Source organism: Podarcis bocagei (genome assembly GCF_964188305.1).
Source record: "Podarcis bocagei genome assembly, chromosome: 12".
Taxonomy (NCBI): domain Eukaryota; kingdom Metazoa; phylum Chordata; class Lepidosauria; order Squamata; family Lacertidae; genus Podarcis; species Podarcis bocagei.
The window spans coordinates 17,111,163-17,126,459 of record NC_138137.1 but is presented as its reverse complement, the minus strand read 5'-3'; the positions used below and the strand labels follow the sequence as shown (position 1 = coordinate 17,126,459).

The 15,297-nt window shown below is 42.6% G+C and overlaps 1 protein-coding gene across 3 annotated transcripts in view; it reads right to left on the bottom strand.

Annotated features, from left to right (window-relative positions):
• The window catches only part of GADL1 (glutamate decarboxylase like 1), a 96,664-nt gene that overhangs the window by 65,135 nt on the left and 16,232 nt on the right, over positions 1-15,297 (bottom strand). For all 3 annotated transcript variants that reach the window (XM_081164677.1, XM_081164676.1, XM_081164678.1), the window contains exons 2-8: positions 13,681-13,856; positions 13,038-13,164; positions 9,733-9,823; positions 8,280-8,386; positions 7,077-7,192; positions 2,320-2,399; positions 2,151-2,205 (exon numbers count right to left, since the gene is read on the bottom strand). In XM_081164677.1, the coding sequence (XP_081020803.1) occupies positions 2,151-2,205; positions 2,320-2,399; positions 7,077-7,192; positions 8,280-8,386; positions 9,733-9,823; positions 13,038-13,164; positions 13,681-13,856 (752 nt within the window). The remainder of the gene's footprint in view (positions 1-2,150; positions 2,206-2,319; positions 2,400-7,076; positions 7,193-8,279; positions 8,387-9,732; positions 9,824-13,037; positions 13,165-13,680; positions 13,857-15,297) is intronic.

Below are 15,297 nucleotides of genomic sequence, written 5' to 3'. Positions count from 1 at the left end.
CCATCAAGGCCAATCAATATGAAAACGATAGGATCAAAATAAAAACTACCATATTTTTCACCCTATAGGATGCACCAGACCACAAGACACACCTAGTTTTTGGAGGAGGAAAACAAGAAAAAAATTATTCTGAATCTCACAGGCCAGAACAGCAAGAGGGATCGCTGCGCAGCGAAAGCAGCAATCCCTCTTGCTGTTCTGGCTTCTGGGATAGCTGCACAGCCTGCATTCACTCCATAAGACGCAGACACATTTCCCCTTACTTTTCAGGAGGGAAAAAGTGAGTCTTATAGAGCAAAAAATACGTTATTTCAAGCTGCAGTTTGCTTCTTTTAGTATTTTAAAGCCTCTATTTCTGCCAGACCAAGATTGTGCGTATCATACTAATTCTGTTTCTACCGTTCTGCAACTTTAAAAAATATTATTCGGCACATAAAAGTACCTGAGGGGAAAAAAAACCCTCACAAAATTTGCATTTATAGGAAAACCTGTTGAACAAATTATACACCATAACAAATTTTGTTTTCATGGGGCAAGGTCTCCATAACTGGACTGTGTATCCATCTTGTATTTTCTCTAATGTTTGAAGAGGAAGTTACATTCAGGAACCTGCCCTTGAGACTATCACGAGCTGAGGAACCAAAAATATGTTTCCCATGTCTTTGCATCTATGGATCTCCTTCCAAACATTATGAATCTGTTCCGTGAATACCCTGTGAAAACACAGGCACCAATCTTTTTCTGCAATCTGTGAAGCACTGCACAGCAAAGCAGAGAAGATAGGACGCCTCCCACACCAAACACTGTTATCGAATGGAACTCAGCAGAGACACTTGCAAACATGAAATGAGATAAGAGAACATTTCAAATGCTTATAGTCTTCACTTCAAGGAAATGAAACCATATTAAGCACAGATGGACGCATCTGCAAGGATAGTTTTTAAAAGAAGAGTGCAAGACGAGAAGCTATAGCCAAGTACTGTTTTCACTTTAAAATCAAAGCAGATTTTATCATCAATAATCCATTTAAACAATGAAGGGAATGCTGTTTGCTTGTCAATAGTTGTTTTGCCCAGAAAATAGCAGCTGATCTTTTATTCATGAACAGATTTATTTTAATTCTATTCCACATTTCTCCTATCTGCCCAAACTGAATGAAATGTCTGATAAAATGCCATAGGCATTAAGCATATACTGTATCCTGAAGATACTACTGGCCTACTAAAGCTGGGGTGTTCCTTAATTTTGAGCACGATTATAGATATAATCTCAGTGAGAAGCATAATGAGAATGGCCCAGGTTTGCAGTGCAAGAGTTATTCTTTGATGCCATTTTGTGAGTTCTAGCGCTATTATTTTTTAAGCGATGAACTAAAATACCTGGGGATCACACTGCTGGTTCACAACTTACCGTGCAATCTGTGGCAAAGCAGACTGGACCTGAAACATTTGCAACACAAGAAGCTACCCTGTTTTAACTTCCATTCACGTTCATTCACCCTTTTTCCATTCTAACAACGCCACCAAAAATTGAATTTATGATTTTTGTTGTTGTTGTGACCATCACAGCCTTTCAACCACCGCTAAAAAAGAAATATATGCATACTATACAAAATATACACCATTACAATGTAGTATCGCCCTATTTGTACATATATATATGTGTATTGTATATACAGTGATATAAAAATACAAGCTGAGACAAATAAGCTTCCAAAATTCATTTCCGATCAGATCTTTACAGCCCATCATATTATCCTTAATGCACCTTCTCAATTTTTGAGCAGCAGCTGCAGCTGCAAACCTCGCGACGTTGTGTTGCAAGATTCACATGCATGATCCGACGAAAGAGGCTGAGGAGGAGAGCCAGGGCAGGCCACGATTTATCCCCCTGGGAGCGGGCCAGGGCGGCACTCATTGGCCGGCTGGGCCCACCCCACCCCCAGGACGCACCTGCCCGAAACCAGCCAGCATTGGTCAATCACCAGGTGGCAGCCATCCAGCTCAGCCATTCGCCAGATCACTCCCGTGGTCCGGGCGCAACACTGCCCCCCATTGGAGCAGACTGCCATACACAAATGCACATCAGGTATGCCTTTCACAGGGCACACAGACTCTCTCTTGCTCTCTCACTCTCTCTCCCCCTCTCACCTCTTTCCTTGCCCGCTGGACTTGTTTCTCCAGTTCCTCAGGTATCATCTTACCTCTATGGGACACAGATTTAAAACTTTTCAGTTATGTAATAGGTTACTCGCTTTCAGCACTACTTCAGCATTTTAAAAGGATCATCAGTCGGCCTCGACGGCTTCGGTCGCCTTACCTTTCGTCACTTTTGACGAAGTAAACGTTTTGTGTGCCGATCCCCAAGAATGACGCTGCCTTCTTCACGGAATAATGACACTGAGTAAGGGTAAAAATCCAACAATTAACGGCAGACATATCGCCAAATAAGTTTCCTGAGGCACACTCGTTGCCGGTTTTGGGCAAAAACCAAGGCTTCACAAAACCAGTGACAGCCACAGAATTGCAAAATAGGCGAGCATTATCCTCCCCTCTCAAAGTAGGGGAGGGGGGGAATTCTGAGCTTTTTGAACCTTAAATTTAGTTAAGCACTGGACATAAACCTCTGGTTTCATGGCTCAAAGTAATTGCTCTACTGACTGAGCTATCTAGAAAAATTTAGGAGGGCTTGTTTATTTTAGTAGAATGATAATAATAAAATAGGGAGGAATAAGAAACTGGAGCAAATTGTTATGTTATTTAAGGGTTAAATTAATATATTTGCCAGCCACCCTGAAAACGCCTTAAATTGTTCCTTCGCATACCAGGTGGTTAATTAATTCAGTTTTCTTCAAGAGAGTTCACACAAATGCAGTTAAGGAGGAACATAATTATGAAAAATACTGCACTATATTAAAGGTATCCAATCCTGTCACACTTTTTCTGATGAGATGGATCGCCCCACCTTTTTGACAGGGCTTATCCCCCCCCCCATTTTTAACTAAATGCACAGAAGATACCACCAGCTACCACCAGCCAATCTTTTCTAACATGGCACATTCACAAAGGCTTTAGAATCCATTCAATCAGAGAGTTGTGTGAATAATAACATACATAGGTGGATAATTAATCTTCTGGTACATTGAATTACATCAATAATGAAATACGTGTGCAAAGGTACAATGTGGCACTCACTAGAGATTTGGGCTCTTAAGCAGCAAGGTTTCATTCGAACTGCAAGTGATTCTCACAAAACAGCTCCTTATTAGTAAGCTATGAGTCACTTATTAAGCTCAATCAAAGGGAGTGTGACATTGAATTACTAGAAAATGTCAAACCTCTCCGGGCTCAGAAAATAATAGATCAGCAAAATCTCCAAAGTGGGCAGGGGGGTGGGGGGACAAAGGCAGCACAATGAATCACAGCTCTTGTTATGAACAGTATAGAAGTATGAGAAGATGACAGTTAAGGGCCCACGATAATTTGGTCCCGACTTTGTTCTAATTTCAGTTAGCTAAAACAAACAATGGAGCTCTCAAGAGTACAGAAATAATGGAGAACTGTGGTTGGTCCAAAAGTGGGAGTTTTCAAGAGAGAAAGGTCATGCAACCTTTGGGACCTACGGGACCGCCTCTCCCAGTATGCCCCACGGAGAGCCTCAAGGTCCATAAATAGCAACACCCTAGTGGTCCCGGGCCCTAAGGAAGTTAGATTAGCTTCAACCAGAGCCAGGGCCTTTTCAACATTGGCTCCGGCCTGGTGGAACGCTCTGCCTCATGAGACCAGGGCCCTGCAGGGTCTGATTTCTTTCCGCAGGGCCTGTAAGACAGAGTTGTTCCACCTGGCCTTTGGCTTGGAGCCAATTTGATGCCCTCCCCCTTTCTTTTTTCCCTTTCCCCTCCTGTGATGAGGCTGCATTTTAATGTTTCAATATTTTAATTGTTGTATTTTAATCTTGTTTTTAAGTTGTGTTCATTCAACTTGTTTTTATTATTGCTTGTTAGCCGCCCTGAGCCCGCGGGGCCTTGGCTGGGGAGGGCGGGGTATAAATAAAAATTATTATTATTATTATGTAGCCACATTACCACAACAACCAACCATGGCTTGTCATTACATCCATACCTGGTCAAAGTCCCCTCAAATTTACTCCCATGATTTACTAAGCAGACCAAAGTAGGCGGTTAATAGAAGTGTTTCAATGAAGTATTCAGTCTGGCATTTTTCTTACGTTTTGATCTGATGAAACTACCTGTACATATGAGGTGGGGAAAGGTTGTTCTCTCATTGAATGGAAATAAGCTGGGTAGCTGACAGCAGCCCCTATCTGTTCCTGGGACAAAATGTCCCTGAGAATGAGGCAATGCCATAGTGTTTGCCAAGGGCATCCTTGATGGCAAAAGGTGGCTGCCCCCATAATATAGCATTATTCATCCCAGTAACAAAACAAACCCTTGACCATCTCTTACTTGAAAGGTAAAGGATTCAACCTCCTTCCCACCCACAAATTCTTAGAGTGCACCTTCCCTGCAAAAAGACATTGACTATCCTAGACACGCTTCTACACAGGATAAATGGTCCCACAAATGTGGGGGAAACATTTCGTCCAGTTTTTAAATTGTTTTGCCATGGGGGGGGGGAATGCAGATTACTGCAAATTGCTGTTAAAATACAATCACTGAAGAACACAACACTCCATTTACATCAGCTTGAAATAATAAATTCCAAACAATGCATTTCAATTTGTTCCTGGACTAGATTATTCCCTCTTGACAAACCATTTAAGAACAGGCTTTGGGGGGGGGGTCACTTTTAGGGAGATGTGATTTGTCATTATCAGTTGAGTAGCGTGTAATAATCAAGCAAAGAAAGCCCCTTGAAGTAAAAAACAGATGTTTTTGTTGTGCCGTTGTTATTTTTTATTTTAACTGAGAAATGAGCGTGGAACCGTTCTGCTGTCATTTAAAACAGTATCTCTCTACTCCCAACACTGGAGCGGTGGGTGAAAATAAATGAATGTTTCATCTCTTAACTCACTGTAGGAAAGCTATCTCCAAGGGAGAGGAATACAGCAAGGAACAGAAAGACTGCAGGTAAGCAGACAGGTGCGTGTCCCCCACCCACAATGTAAATAAAGTCTATCAATAGGCTTCTCACTGGGGGCAAAACTTGTAGGGAGCAAGAGTGCAGAGCAAGTGAAGTGGTGCTGAAACAGCATATTGTCTACTACATGAGCTTAGAAAAGAGCAGAAGAGATACAGTTCTGGAAGGATTTCCAATGAGACTTCTTACAATTATATTTTATTTTTTTTTGCTAACTGGGCTATGCACACACTTCCATTTACTCTGCATCCAGTGTGATCCCACCAAGTGCCGGATTTACGTATAAGCTAAACAAGCTATAGCTTAGGGTCCCACTCTCTTGGGGCCCCCCACAAAAAATTAAAGGGAAATAAACCTGGGTGTACATTTCCAAAATAAAAAACAAAAAACCAAATGAAATAAAACCTACATACAGCAACAGTGTTTGGTGTTGTGTAGGCTCCTACAATGGTACCTCGGGTTACATACGCTTCAGGTTACATTCGCTTCAGGTTACAGACTCCGCTAACCCAGAAATAGTGCTTCAGGTTAAGAACTTTGCTTCACGATGAGAACAGAAAATGTGCTCCGGCGGCACGGCAGCAGCAGGAGGCCCCATTAGCTAAAGTGGTGCTTCAGGTTAAGAACAGTTTCAGGTTAAGTACAGACCCCCAGAACGAATTAAGTACTTAACCTGAGGTACCACTGTATAGTTAAAGCTATGGTTTTCCCAGTAGTGATTTATGGAAGTGAGAGCTGGACCACAAAGAAGGCTGATCGCCGAAGAATTGATGCTTTTGAATTCTGGTGCTGGAGGAGACTCTTGAGAGTCCCATGGACTGCAAGAAGATCCAACCGATCCATTCTGAAGGAAATCAGCCCTGAGTGCTCACTGGAAGGACAGATCCCGAAGCTGAGGCTCCAATACTTTGGCCACCTCATGAGAAGAGAAGACTCCCTGGAAAAGACCCTGATGTTGGGAAAGATGGAGGGCACAAGGAGAAGGGGACGACAAAGGACGAGATGGTTGGACAGTGTTCTTGAAGCTACCAGCATGCGTTTGACCAAACTGCGGGAGGCAGTGGAAGACAGGAGTGCCTGGCATGCTCTGGTCCATGGGGTCACGAAGAGTCGGACACAACTAAACGACTAAGCAACAACAACAGGCTCCTATGATGTAAGTCATGGACCCCGCCTGCTATATAAAGGGCCCCATTACCTTCAGTAGCTTAGGGCCTCATCAAACCTAAATCCGGCCCTGATCCCACCAACACAATCCATATCAATCCTGCCGTTTCTTATGAAATACTGTGTTTCCACGCATTTCCCCCTCAACTAACTTTCCATCCAAATTGAGAACCGAGCTGTGTTTTAACCGGGTAATGCGTACACAGCCTCAGAGATTCAGAAGCGGACAGAACCAGTTCAAGCCTGGACCCTAGACCAGCACTGATTCTCTATGCTAGTGGTAAGCCTTTTATGCTTGCTATAACAAATACATTTTCTCGAACAGGGCCAGATTTAGGTTTGATGAGGCCCTAAGCTACTGAAGGTAATGGGGCCCTTTATATGTCCAGCTGACCTTTGTCAACAACAAATTGTCGCTGTCTTGAATATATGCTATATGGCCATTTATGAACCTAATAGGTATCTAAAGCCATTTGCACATGTTGCCATGCAACTAGTCCATGCAGAATGTAGGCACCCTATATATAGAAATGAGCAAACCAGTGATATTTTAGGGAGCAGGCTTACAGGCAGGGCCTGTTACTTACATCATAGGAGCCTACACAACACAAAAATATGTTGCTGTATGTAGGTTTTATTTTATTTGTTTTTTATCTTATATTTTGGAAATGTACATCCAGGTTTTTTTCCCTTTAATTTTTTTTGGGAGGCCCCAAGAGAGTGGGGCCCTAAGCTATAGCTTGCTTGGCTTATATGTAAATCCAGCATAATGTACTGTTTGAATAATTACAAAGGAGGAAGGTTGGTTACCTCTTCTGACGTAAATACCACCAGTCGAGGCATCCCTGAAAGGCCCCTTTCCTTTATGTCAGGGCAGTATCTGTATCTTGCTAAGTTCATCGCATACATATTAGAAACAGAGCCACCTTTAAAAAAGGAAAAGGAAAAAATTCATGCAACACTCATACTCATGAACACTTCACATTTCCAATTTATAAGCACTGAGGTGCCCAATGTTCAGGTGTGGACATTTGCCATGTCAGCGAAGGGTTACCAGCAAAAATTAGCCACATCAAGGTACAACTTTCTGAATGTTTAACAGGATTTATATACCACATATGATTAAAAAAACCTCTAAGCTGCTCACATGAAACCATATGAAATATGCATTTAAATTATCAATAAAATCAGGTGTTAAAACAAGTTGACCTAATTTTTGTAAGGTAAATAAAATCTGAAGTTTTAAAAATATATACACAGTAATACATTTAAAAGATGAAAGCTTTTAACAGTGCGTGAAAAAAAGTTTAAAAGCATTTTGAAATTAAAATAAATATATCTGGGCTTTTGGTTACCATGAGGTTCCAATGGTAACCTTGTCAAAAATGCTTTCAAGGAGATGAGTGAATAACAACAACAACAACAATAATAATTTTATTATTATTATTTGTACCCCGCCAATCCCCGACTGGGATTGCCCCAGTCAGCTTCCAGCATATACTAAAACTTCCCTATATAGGGCTGCTTTCAAATGTCTTCTAAAGGTTGTATAGTTCCTTATCTCCTTGTCATCTGATGGGAGGGCATTCCACAGGGTGGGCACCACTACCGAGAAGGCCCTGTAACCTCGCTTGCCTGGTTCCCTGTAACCTCACTTCTTGCAGTGAGGATCATATTTGGAAGATCATTTGAACATTGGTAGCACATTTGAACTTCAGAGTACACAGAAATAGTACGGGTCTGGCCTCATATTTCACTGCTGTTCACACAGCAGGAGGAAGCACCATGAACTATATAACATAAATTGCGTCTATCCCTCTGTAAAAACCAGGCTGCCCAAGCAGGGGAATGTACTTGCCTAAAGCAAGGCAACTCCTGTATGGACATTGCCTAAGAACCACTCGTGACCTAACGAAGGCTTTACTCCAATACATGGCACTGGCAAAAGCAGTAAAATATAACTTTAAATTAGACGGCATGCAAGACAAAAAAGGGGGGGGGATACCTTCTTACCTGGATTAAATATACCGTCACCTTCTTCCCACCCAATGAATTCAATCATTTTCTTTAGGACTGCTTCTTCCACTAACAAAAACACTGGGGACACTTCATAGGTATATCTGAATATATATAAACGTGACATAAAAGGCAACTGTGTGAACAATGCTTTGACAAAATGTGTTTAAGAAAATTGAATGAAAAGGTAGTGAGGTAGAGAGCATGAATAGCTGAACAAAGAAGAATACGAGCTAAATGATGGATCCCTTCCTTGAGTGTAGTCAGTATTCCAGGGTACCAGGGATAACAGCAGTCAAGCCCACGTGAGGTTTTATAGTGGACGCAGGTGGCGCTGTGGATTAAACCACAGAGCCTAGGACTTGCCGATCAGAAGGTCGGCAGTTCGAATCCCCGCGACGGGGTGAGCTCCCGTTGCTCGGTCCCTGCTCCTGCCAACCTAGCAGTTCGAAAGCACGTCAAAGTGCAAGTAGATAAATAGGTACTGCTCTGGCGGGAAGGTAAACGGCGTTTCTGTGCACTGCTCTGGTTCTTCACCAGAAGCAGTTTGGTCATGCTGGCCACATGACCCAGAAAGTTGTCTGTGGACAAACGCCGGCTCCCTTGGTTAGAAAGTGAGATGAGCGCTGCACCCCATAGTCACATTTGGCAGGACTTAATCTTCCAGGGGTCCTTTCCCTTTCCCATCCATAGCCTTAATAATAATAATAATAATAATAATAATAATAATAATAATAATAATAATTTATACCCCACCCATCTGGCTGAGTTTCCCCTGCCACTCTGGGCGGGTTCCAATAGAGGGTTAAAAACAACACAGCATTAAATATTAAAAACTTCCCTAAACAGGGCTGCCATCGGAGGCAGCATAATACCAATTGTTTGGGAACATGAAGAAGAAGAAGAAGAAGAGGAAGAGTTTGGATTTGATATCCCGCTTTATCACTACCCTAAGGAGTCTCAAAGCGGCTAACAATCTCCTTTCCCTTCCTCCCCCACAACAAAGACTCTGTGAGGTGAGTGGGGCTGAGAGACTTCAGAGAAGTGTGACTGGCCCAAGGTCACCCAGCAGCTGCATGTGGAGGAGCGGAGACGCGAACCCGGTTCCCCAGATTGCAAGACTACCGCTCTTAACCACTACACCACACTGATATTCCTTGTGAGCGTAGGGTTGGATCCTATGCAAACAGAGGGTTGGACTAGTGTTTGGTCTGATCTAACATGGGTCTTCTAACATTCTTAAGCCAAGAGTTTCCTCTACTTCTTCACTTGAGTGTCTATACTGAACTTACAATATGACAAAATAAGCTTTAACTCATCCGACATCTGAAAAACCCCACCCCACCATCAATGCTGTTAACGCACATGGAAATCTGCAGGAAATAAGAATTTGTTGCACTGAAACAGCATGGCAGACCCAGCAGATCAATTAAAAATAAAGAGCACTTACACACTCGGGTTTAATGCTTCAGTAATGAAACGCGCTGCTAAAGAGTAATAATCAATACCAGCGTACAACTGATTAAAAAATCTTGGGTGATCTGTAGATTAAAAAGACATAAATCTGGTTAGCGTAAGTGGTGCAGGAAAACCAATGCGCAAGCCCTCCTCTCAGTTTCAGCTAGAGATGATGTTCAGCTCTTCCTGATAAATATCAGAGGGCAGAGGATGTTCGTATCACTTGCTTGAAAAGGGAGGATTTTTAAGTCCCACAAGTACCTGCAGGAAGAGATACACTGTGTATCCCTTGCAGCCTCTTCTGAACAGATAGAAGCTCTGCACTGACTGTTAACCCTTCCCCCCCCCCCGGCTCCAGGCTTTTTCCTTTGCCTGAGAGATGGACTGTCAGGGAGGGACAAAGTTAGCGCACAGGACCCCTGCGAAGCTAAATTTGAGCCAGGCCTCTTCAAGGCACACCTGCTTATTGATACACCTGTGTCCCCTTAGAATTGGGTCTGATCTATTTGATGGGGTGGAACGCCTCTCCAAATGAAAGAATAACCCCAACTCTACTTCTAACTACAGAAGTAGAGAGATCTCTAAATAGAAACTGGGTGGCATAAAGACAAAAAGATAGTTTCTTGTTTTAGTATTTTTTAGGGGGTGGGGGGGTTGTCTCCGTTTCGTCGCTAAGAAGGTAAACCTCTACACACCTAATTGCAGGGGTCCTGGGGAAAAAATTGAGCATTTGAAATTTCTATTATCTGCCCTCACTTTCTATATACAATGAGGACAAGTTTACCCAATAGGAATAGTGGATATATAGAGCACATAGGGCTTAAAAAACCTGCATGGAAAATTATGGCGACTTAGTGAAGACCTTCCCCTTTTAACAAACCTTTGAAGGAGTGGTCTTTCCTAGTCTCCATCTGTACTAGAATTGTTTTTACATGTTTTAATTGTTTCATCACTTGAGAGGAAGGGTGGGATATAAATTTTAATATTATATTGTTGTTGCAGTTTTATCACTGATGTTTATGCTCTTCACAGCAAGTGTATTTTTTTCTTAACATAAGGTAAAGGTACCCCTGCCCGTACGGGCCAGTCGTGACCGACTCTACGGTTGCGCGCTCATCTCGCTCAAGAGGCCGGGAGCTGGTGCCGTCCGAAGACACTTCCGGGTCACATGACCAGCGTGACGAAGCTGCAGCTGGCAAGCCAGCACCAGCGCAACACACGGAAACGCCGTTTACCTTCCCGCTAGAAAGCGGTACCTATTTATCTACTTGCACTTAGGGGTGCTTTCGAACAGCTAGGTGGGCAGGAGCTGGGACCGAACGACGGGAGCTCACCCCGCCACGGGGATTCGAACCGCCGACCTTACGATCAGCAAGTCCTAGGCACTGAGGTTTTACCCACAGCGCCACCCGCGTCCCTGTTTTCTTAACGTAGGCAGTATATAATTTCTTGCAAATAAATATATTATTACACTGCCCATAATTTAGGGGGGGGGGGATTCTCCAAAAGTTTCAGAAAGGTATTTTCTCCCTTTATCTATACTTTTAAACTTATGCTGTCCCCTTTAAGAGACACACAAGAGGCTCTGTTAAAAGACAAATAATTAAAAGCTTATCAGAGTTTGTTATCTTACATGGGAATAGTTCAAGCTGCATAAGCAATAGGTAAACAGCATCAATAATGAAAAAGAGCATATTAAAGCTATCTAGCATTCTGTGATAAAAAGAGTTAGAATTAGATCCATCATATGGGATGTTAGAACATTAATGCACACTTGGGAATTTTACCTCTGAAGCTTTCATAAGTATTGATTAGCTACAACCAGTGCTTTTTTCTTCTTCTAGAAAAATAGGTGCTAGCATTCACCATGAAGTTGTTATAGTAAGTGCCACACTTTTTAACAACAACAAAAAGAGGTGCCGGTTCTGCGTACCCTTAAGTGAGCCCTGAAATAAAGAACTGGCTGGAAGTCCTAGAAGACCTGTTCCCTGAATTGCCGGTCTTTTTCCACCTGGCATGGGAAGGAGGGGCCTGGATTGACTCCAGCTACAAAATCAATCAGTACTTGATTCTCTTGCTAATTATGCTGTTTTAAATGTGCATTTTATATTCCTTTAGTAATGTTTTCTTTTGAAATGCTTAAGATAAATTTTTTGTTATCTTTGCTGCACTATATGTGCATTCTGTAGTTGACCTCCTTTGTAATGTATTATCTTTAAGATAATATTTTAGTTTCCATTTAGTTATGTTGCTTTGAATGTATACTTTATATCTGGCTTTCTTCAGTAATGTTTAATTCTGGATAGTTTTATTTGATGTTTTAAAGTAGGTTGTAAACCACCTTGAGATTCATCCCCCTCTTAAAAAATATAAAGCGATATAGAAATGAAATTAATAATAATAGCAATAGATTAACATTTACTGTGGGCTCTGTCTGCACATTTATTTTCCTCCCACACCCCTACATAATAAAAGCTTTAGAAGAAGCCGTAATATTCATTTGTTCATAAAGTTAGGTTTAAACTTAATTATACCATGATTTGCATTTGCATTTTACAGGAATGTTGTCCAATATATTCCTTACCAATAAGTCTTGACATCTTGAGAAAAAAATATCCTCAGTCTGTGCTATGATATTATACAATGTGAACCAGGGTCATCATGTACTGATTTTTTCTGCCACAACAGCTGACTGCCAATTGCATAATGGCAGGGAAATTCATTTCATGATGTTCCCAATTCATACAGTAAGTGCAGAATGACATTAAGGCAAGACATAGAAAACTCACCCACAGATGTCAGTTTTCAGGAACTGCCCCAGAGCAACAGTAAAATAAACTCTTACAGACTTAGGTTCCTGGCTTCATAAACCACAGTTTATGGAGTCAAGAACGAATACTTGAACCATGCTCTTCTTCCTGTTTTCCATTTCCACACCAACTTCAGCATTAGGATGTTGCTTTGTTTAAGCCAGAAAACTCTGGTTTAATGTTGGTTAACCAACCAGAATATTATGCCGCAGGGGTGAGCATCAGGAGGTGATGGACAAGCGCACAGCCCTGATGCTCAATCACAAATTCATAAACCATGGCTTATGAAGCTGGTGTCGTACATCCAAAATGGGCCTTACGGGTCTTTCTGGTTTGACATAGCAGAAAATGAAGAATCTGTCAAACTGTCACCTTGTTTGTCAGACAGCAAAAGCAAGAACAGCCTGACGTTCCGAAAACCTATTTCAAAGAGCATCATAGTATTTAATGGAATAAAAACAGTAGATAATAGACATAGGATCCGTACTGGTTTTGACACTGAAACGTATAATATCCTGGCAAAACTGCAGGAGTCTCTGATGGGTCTCTCCGGTGTCTTTCAATTCCAAATCAAGCATCGTTTTCAGCTTTTCAGGAGGGTGCCACTCACACACCTAATTTGGGGAAAATATCGGGTTAGTGGAAAGAAACTTGCCAAGGACACAGCATTCATATATTATCTCCCACTATAGACCCTCAGTTAAATACACAAATGTAAATAACTGAAAATAAGTCTTTAAAGAAGAACTGTGCCAAATTTTAATCACATACAGTCATACCTTGGAAGTCCAATGGAATCCATTACGGAAGTCCTTTCGCTTTCCAAAACTTTCGGAAACCAAAGCACGGCTTCTGATTGGCTGCAGGAAGCTCCTGCAGCCAATCAGAAGCCACGAAAGCCCCATCGGACGTTCGGCTTCCAAAAATAGTTCGCAAACCGGAACAGTCACTTCCAGGTTTGCGGTATTCGAGAGTCAAACCATTCGAGAACTAAGCTGTTCGAAAACCAAGGTACGGCCGTACTAGGAAAAAAATGGCTTCTCGTTTAGGATAATGGCATGTGAGGGATGAGGAAAGTGAGAGTTTATTGTGAATTATGTACTGAAAAGTATTACATTTGAGATCACTACCTTTTCTGTTACATCCGCAGCTTTCTTTATCACTTCCTCCATTATGATCTTGCTGGCCTCTTCCACAAATTTCTCTCCTGCTTTTGCATCTGCCACTGGGCCGTTTAAAATTACGCCATCCACTAAGATTGCGTTCTTCTTTCTCTGCAGTGCTTCCCGCTGGTTATTCATTTTAGCTGTAAATTAGTAAGATAAAATGGGAAAAAACAGTGACAATTGCATCATGCACTGAATTAAACTATATATAAGACTGTCACAACTATAATTGCAAAATGGCAGGCAAAGCTCTGTGAGAAAGATGACAGGCTTATAAGTATTTGCTGATCCTTTTTTATATACCATATTTTCCAGTGCATTGGATGCCCTCATGTATACGACGCCCATTTTTGAGGACTCCAAATTAAGAAAATGTGGGGAAATTGCCCTGACTTGTTGAAATTGGGGGGGGGGGAGGATTGCCCAGAGGCTAACAGCCCCACGTGTCTAACAGGCTGCCTATCAGCTGTTCCCTTGCCGGCAATCGCTGAGCTGGGGGGGGGGGCAGAGTTGAGCTTTTGATGGGTGGGAGAGTGAAGCTTTTTTAAAATTACTTTCAGCACACTATTGGGGTGTGTGGAGCGTTGTGATCAATAAAATGTGTGTGTTACTCATGTGAACGTCCAAATATGCAAAACATCTGGATTTTTCTCATCCTCTTCGGCAGCAGAGCATGAAAAAGGATGTGTGCGCATGTGTCCTTGTGCATGTGCATGCATATATACAAAAATAGTGCATACATGCAGAGTCAGAGAGAGAGAGAGAGAGAGAGTGAAAGAGACTGATTGTGCACTGTAAAATAAAAAATTAAGAAAGAGTACCGTCGGGTGTTTCACAATAAAAATAGAGCAATAACTCACAAAAAGGGGATGGGCGCTTGGTGCTAGACAAACTGTCCCTCCATACAGAAGACCAAACTTCACTCGCTTAGTCAGATGGGTACATGAATTGCAAACTGACGCAAGAGAGGCTCAGCAAACAGGAGCAGATCAGTCATGTGATCAGCACATCCTGGCCTCTGCCATCAGCCAGGGGACCAATAGTCACCGGGCAGCTGTACTCCCTGCCTCCCAGTGAGAGCATCATGGCAACCTGGTCCCATCCATCAGCCAAAAAGTTGGCTCCTCCCTGCCTGAAAGGAAACTAGCTTCCAGGGGACCCTGCGGCTGGCAGAAGCAAGGGGAAATGGCTCTCTGCTGAAGAGACAATGGCACCAGTTGACAGACGACCAATCAAAGAAAATCAGGCTGGCTCAAACTGGGTGTCAGGGAACTGACATCAGAGCGAGAGGCGAAGGGGAGGCTCCCAGATTCCGCAGGCGAAGGACCCAGCAGCAGGGGGAGAAGCAGCTCGGTAGAGGAGGAAGGAGATCAGCGCAACACCAGGGAGAAAGGGGGGCAAGTGGGGGAAGCGGAGGGAGAGCTCCGGGATTCTTCTCTGGACATCAGTGAGGAGAGCACAGGTCCTCCACCACCCACGCCCTCCCTGCGCAGAAGATTCCCGCGCAGTGAGAGGAGGAGGCGACTGGGAGTCAGACAGCTTCTATGCTGGAAAAGGTTTAAGAAACGCCCACAGACAGAT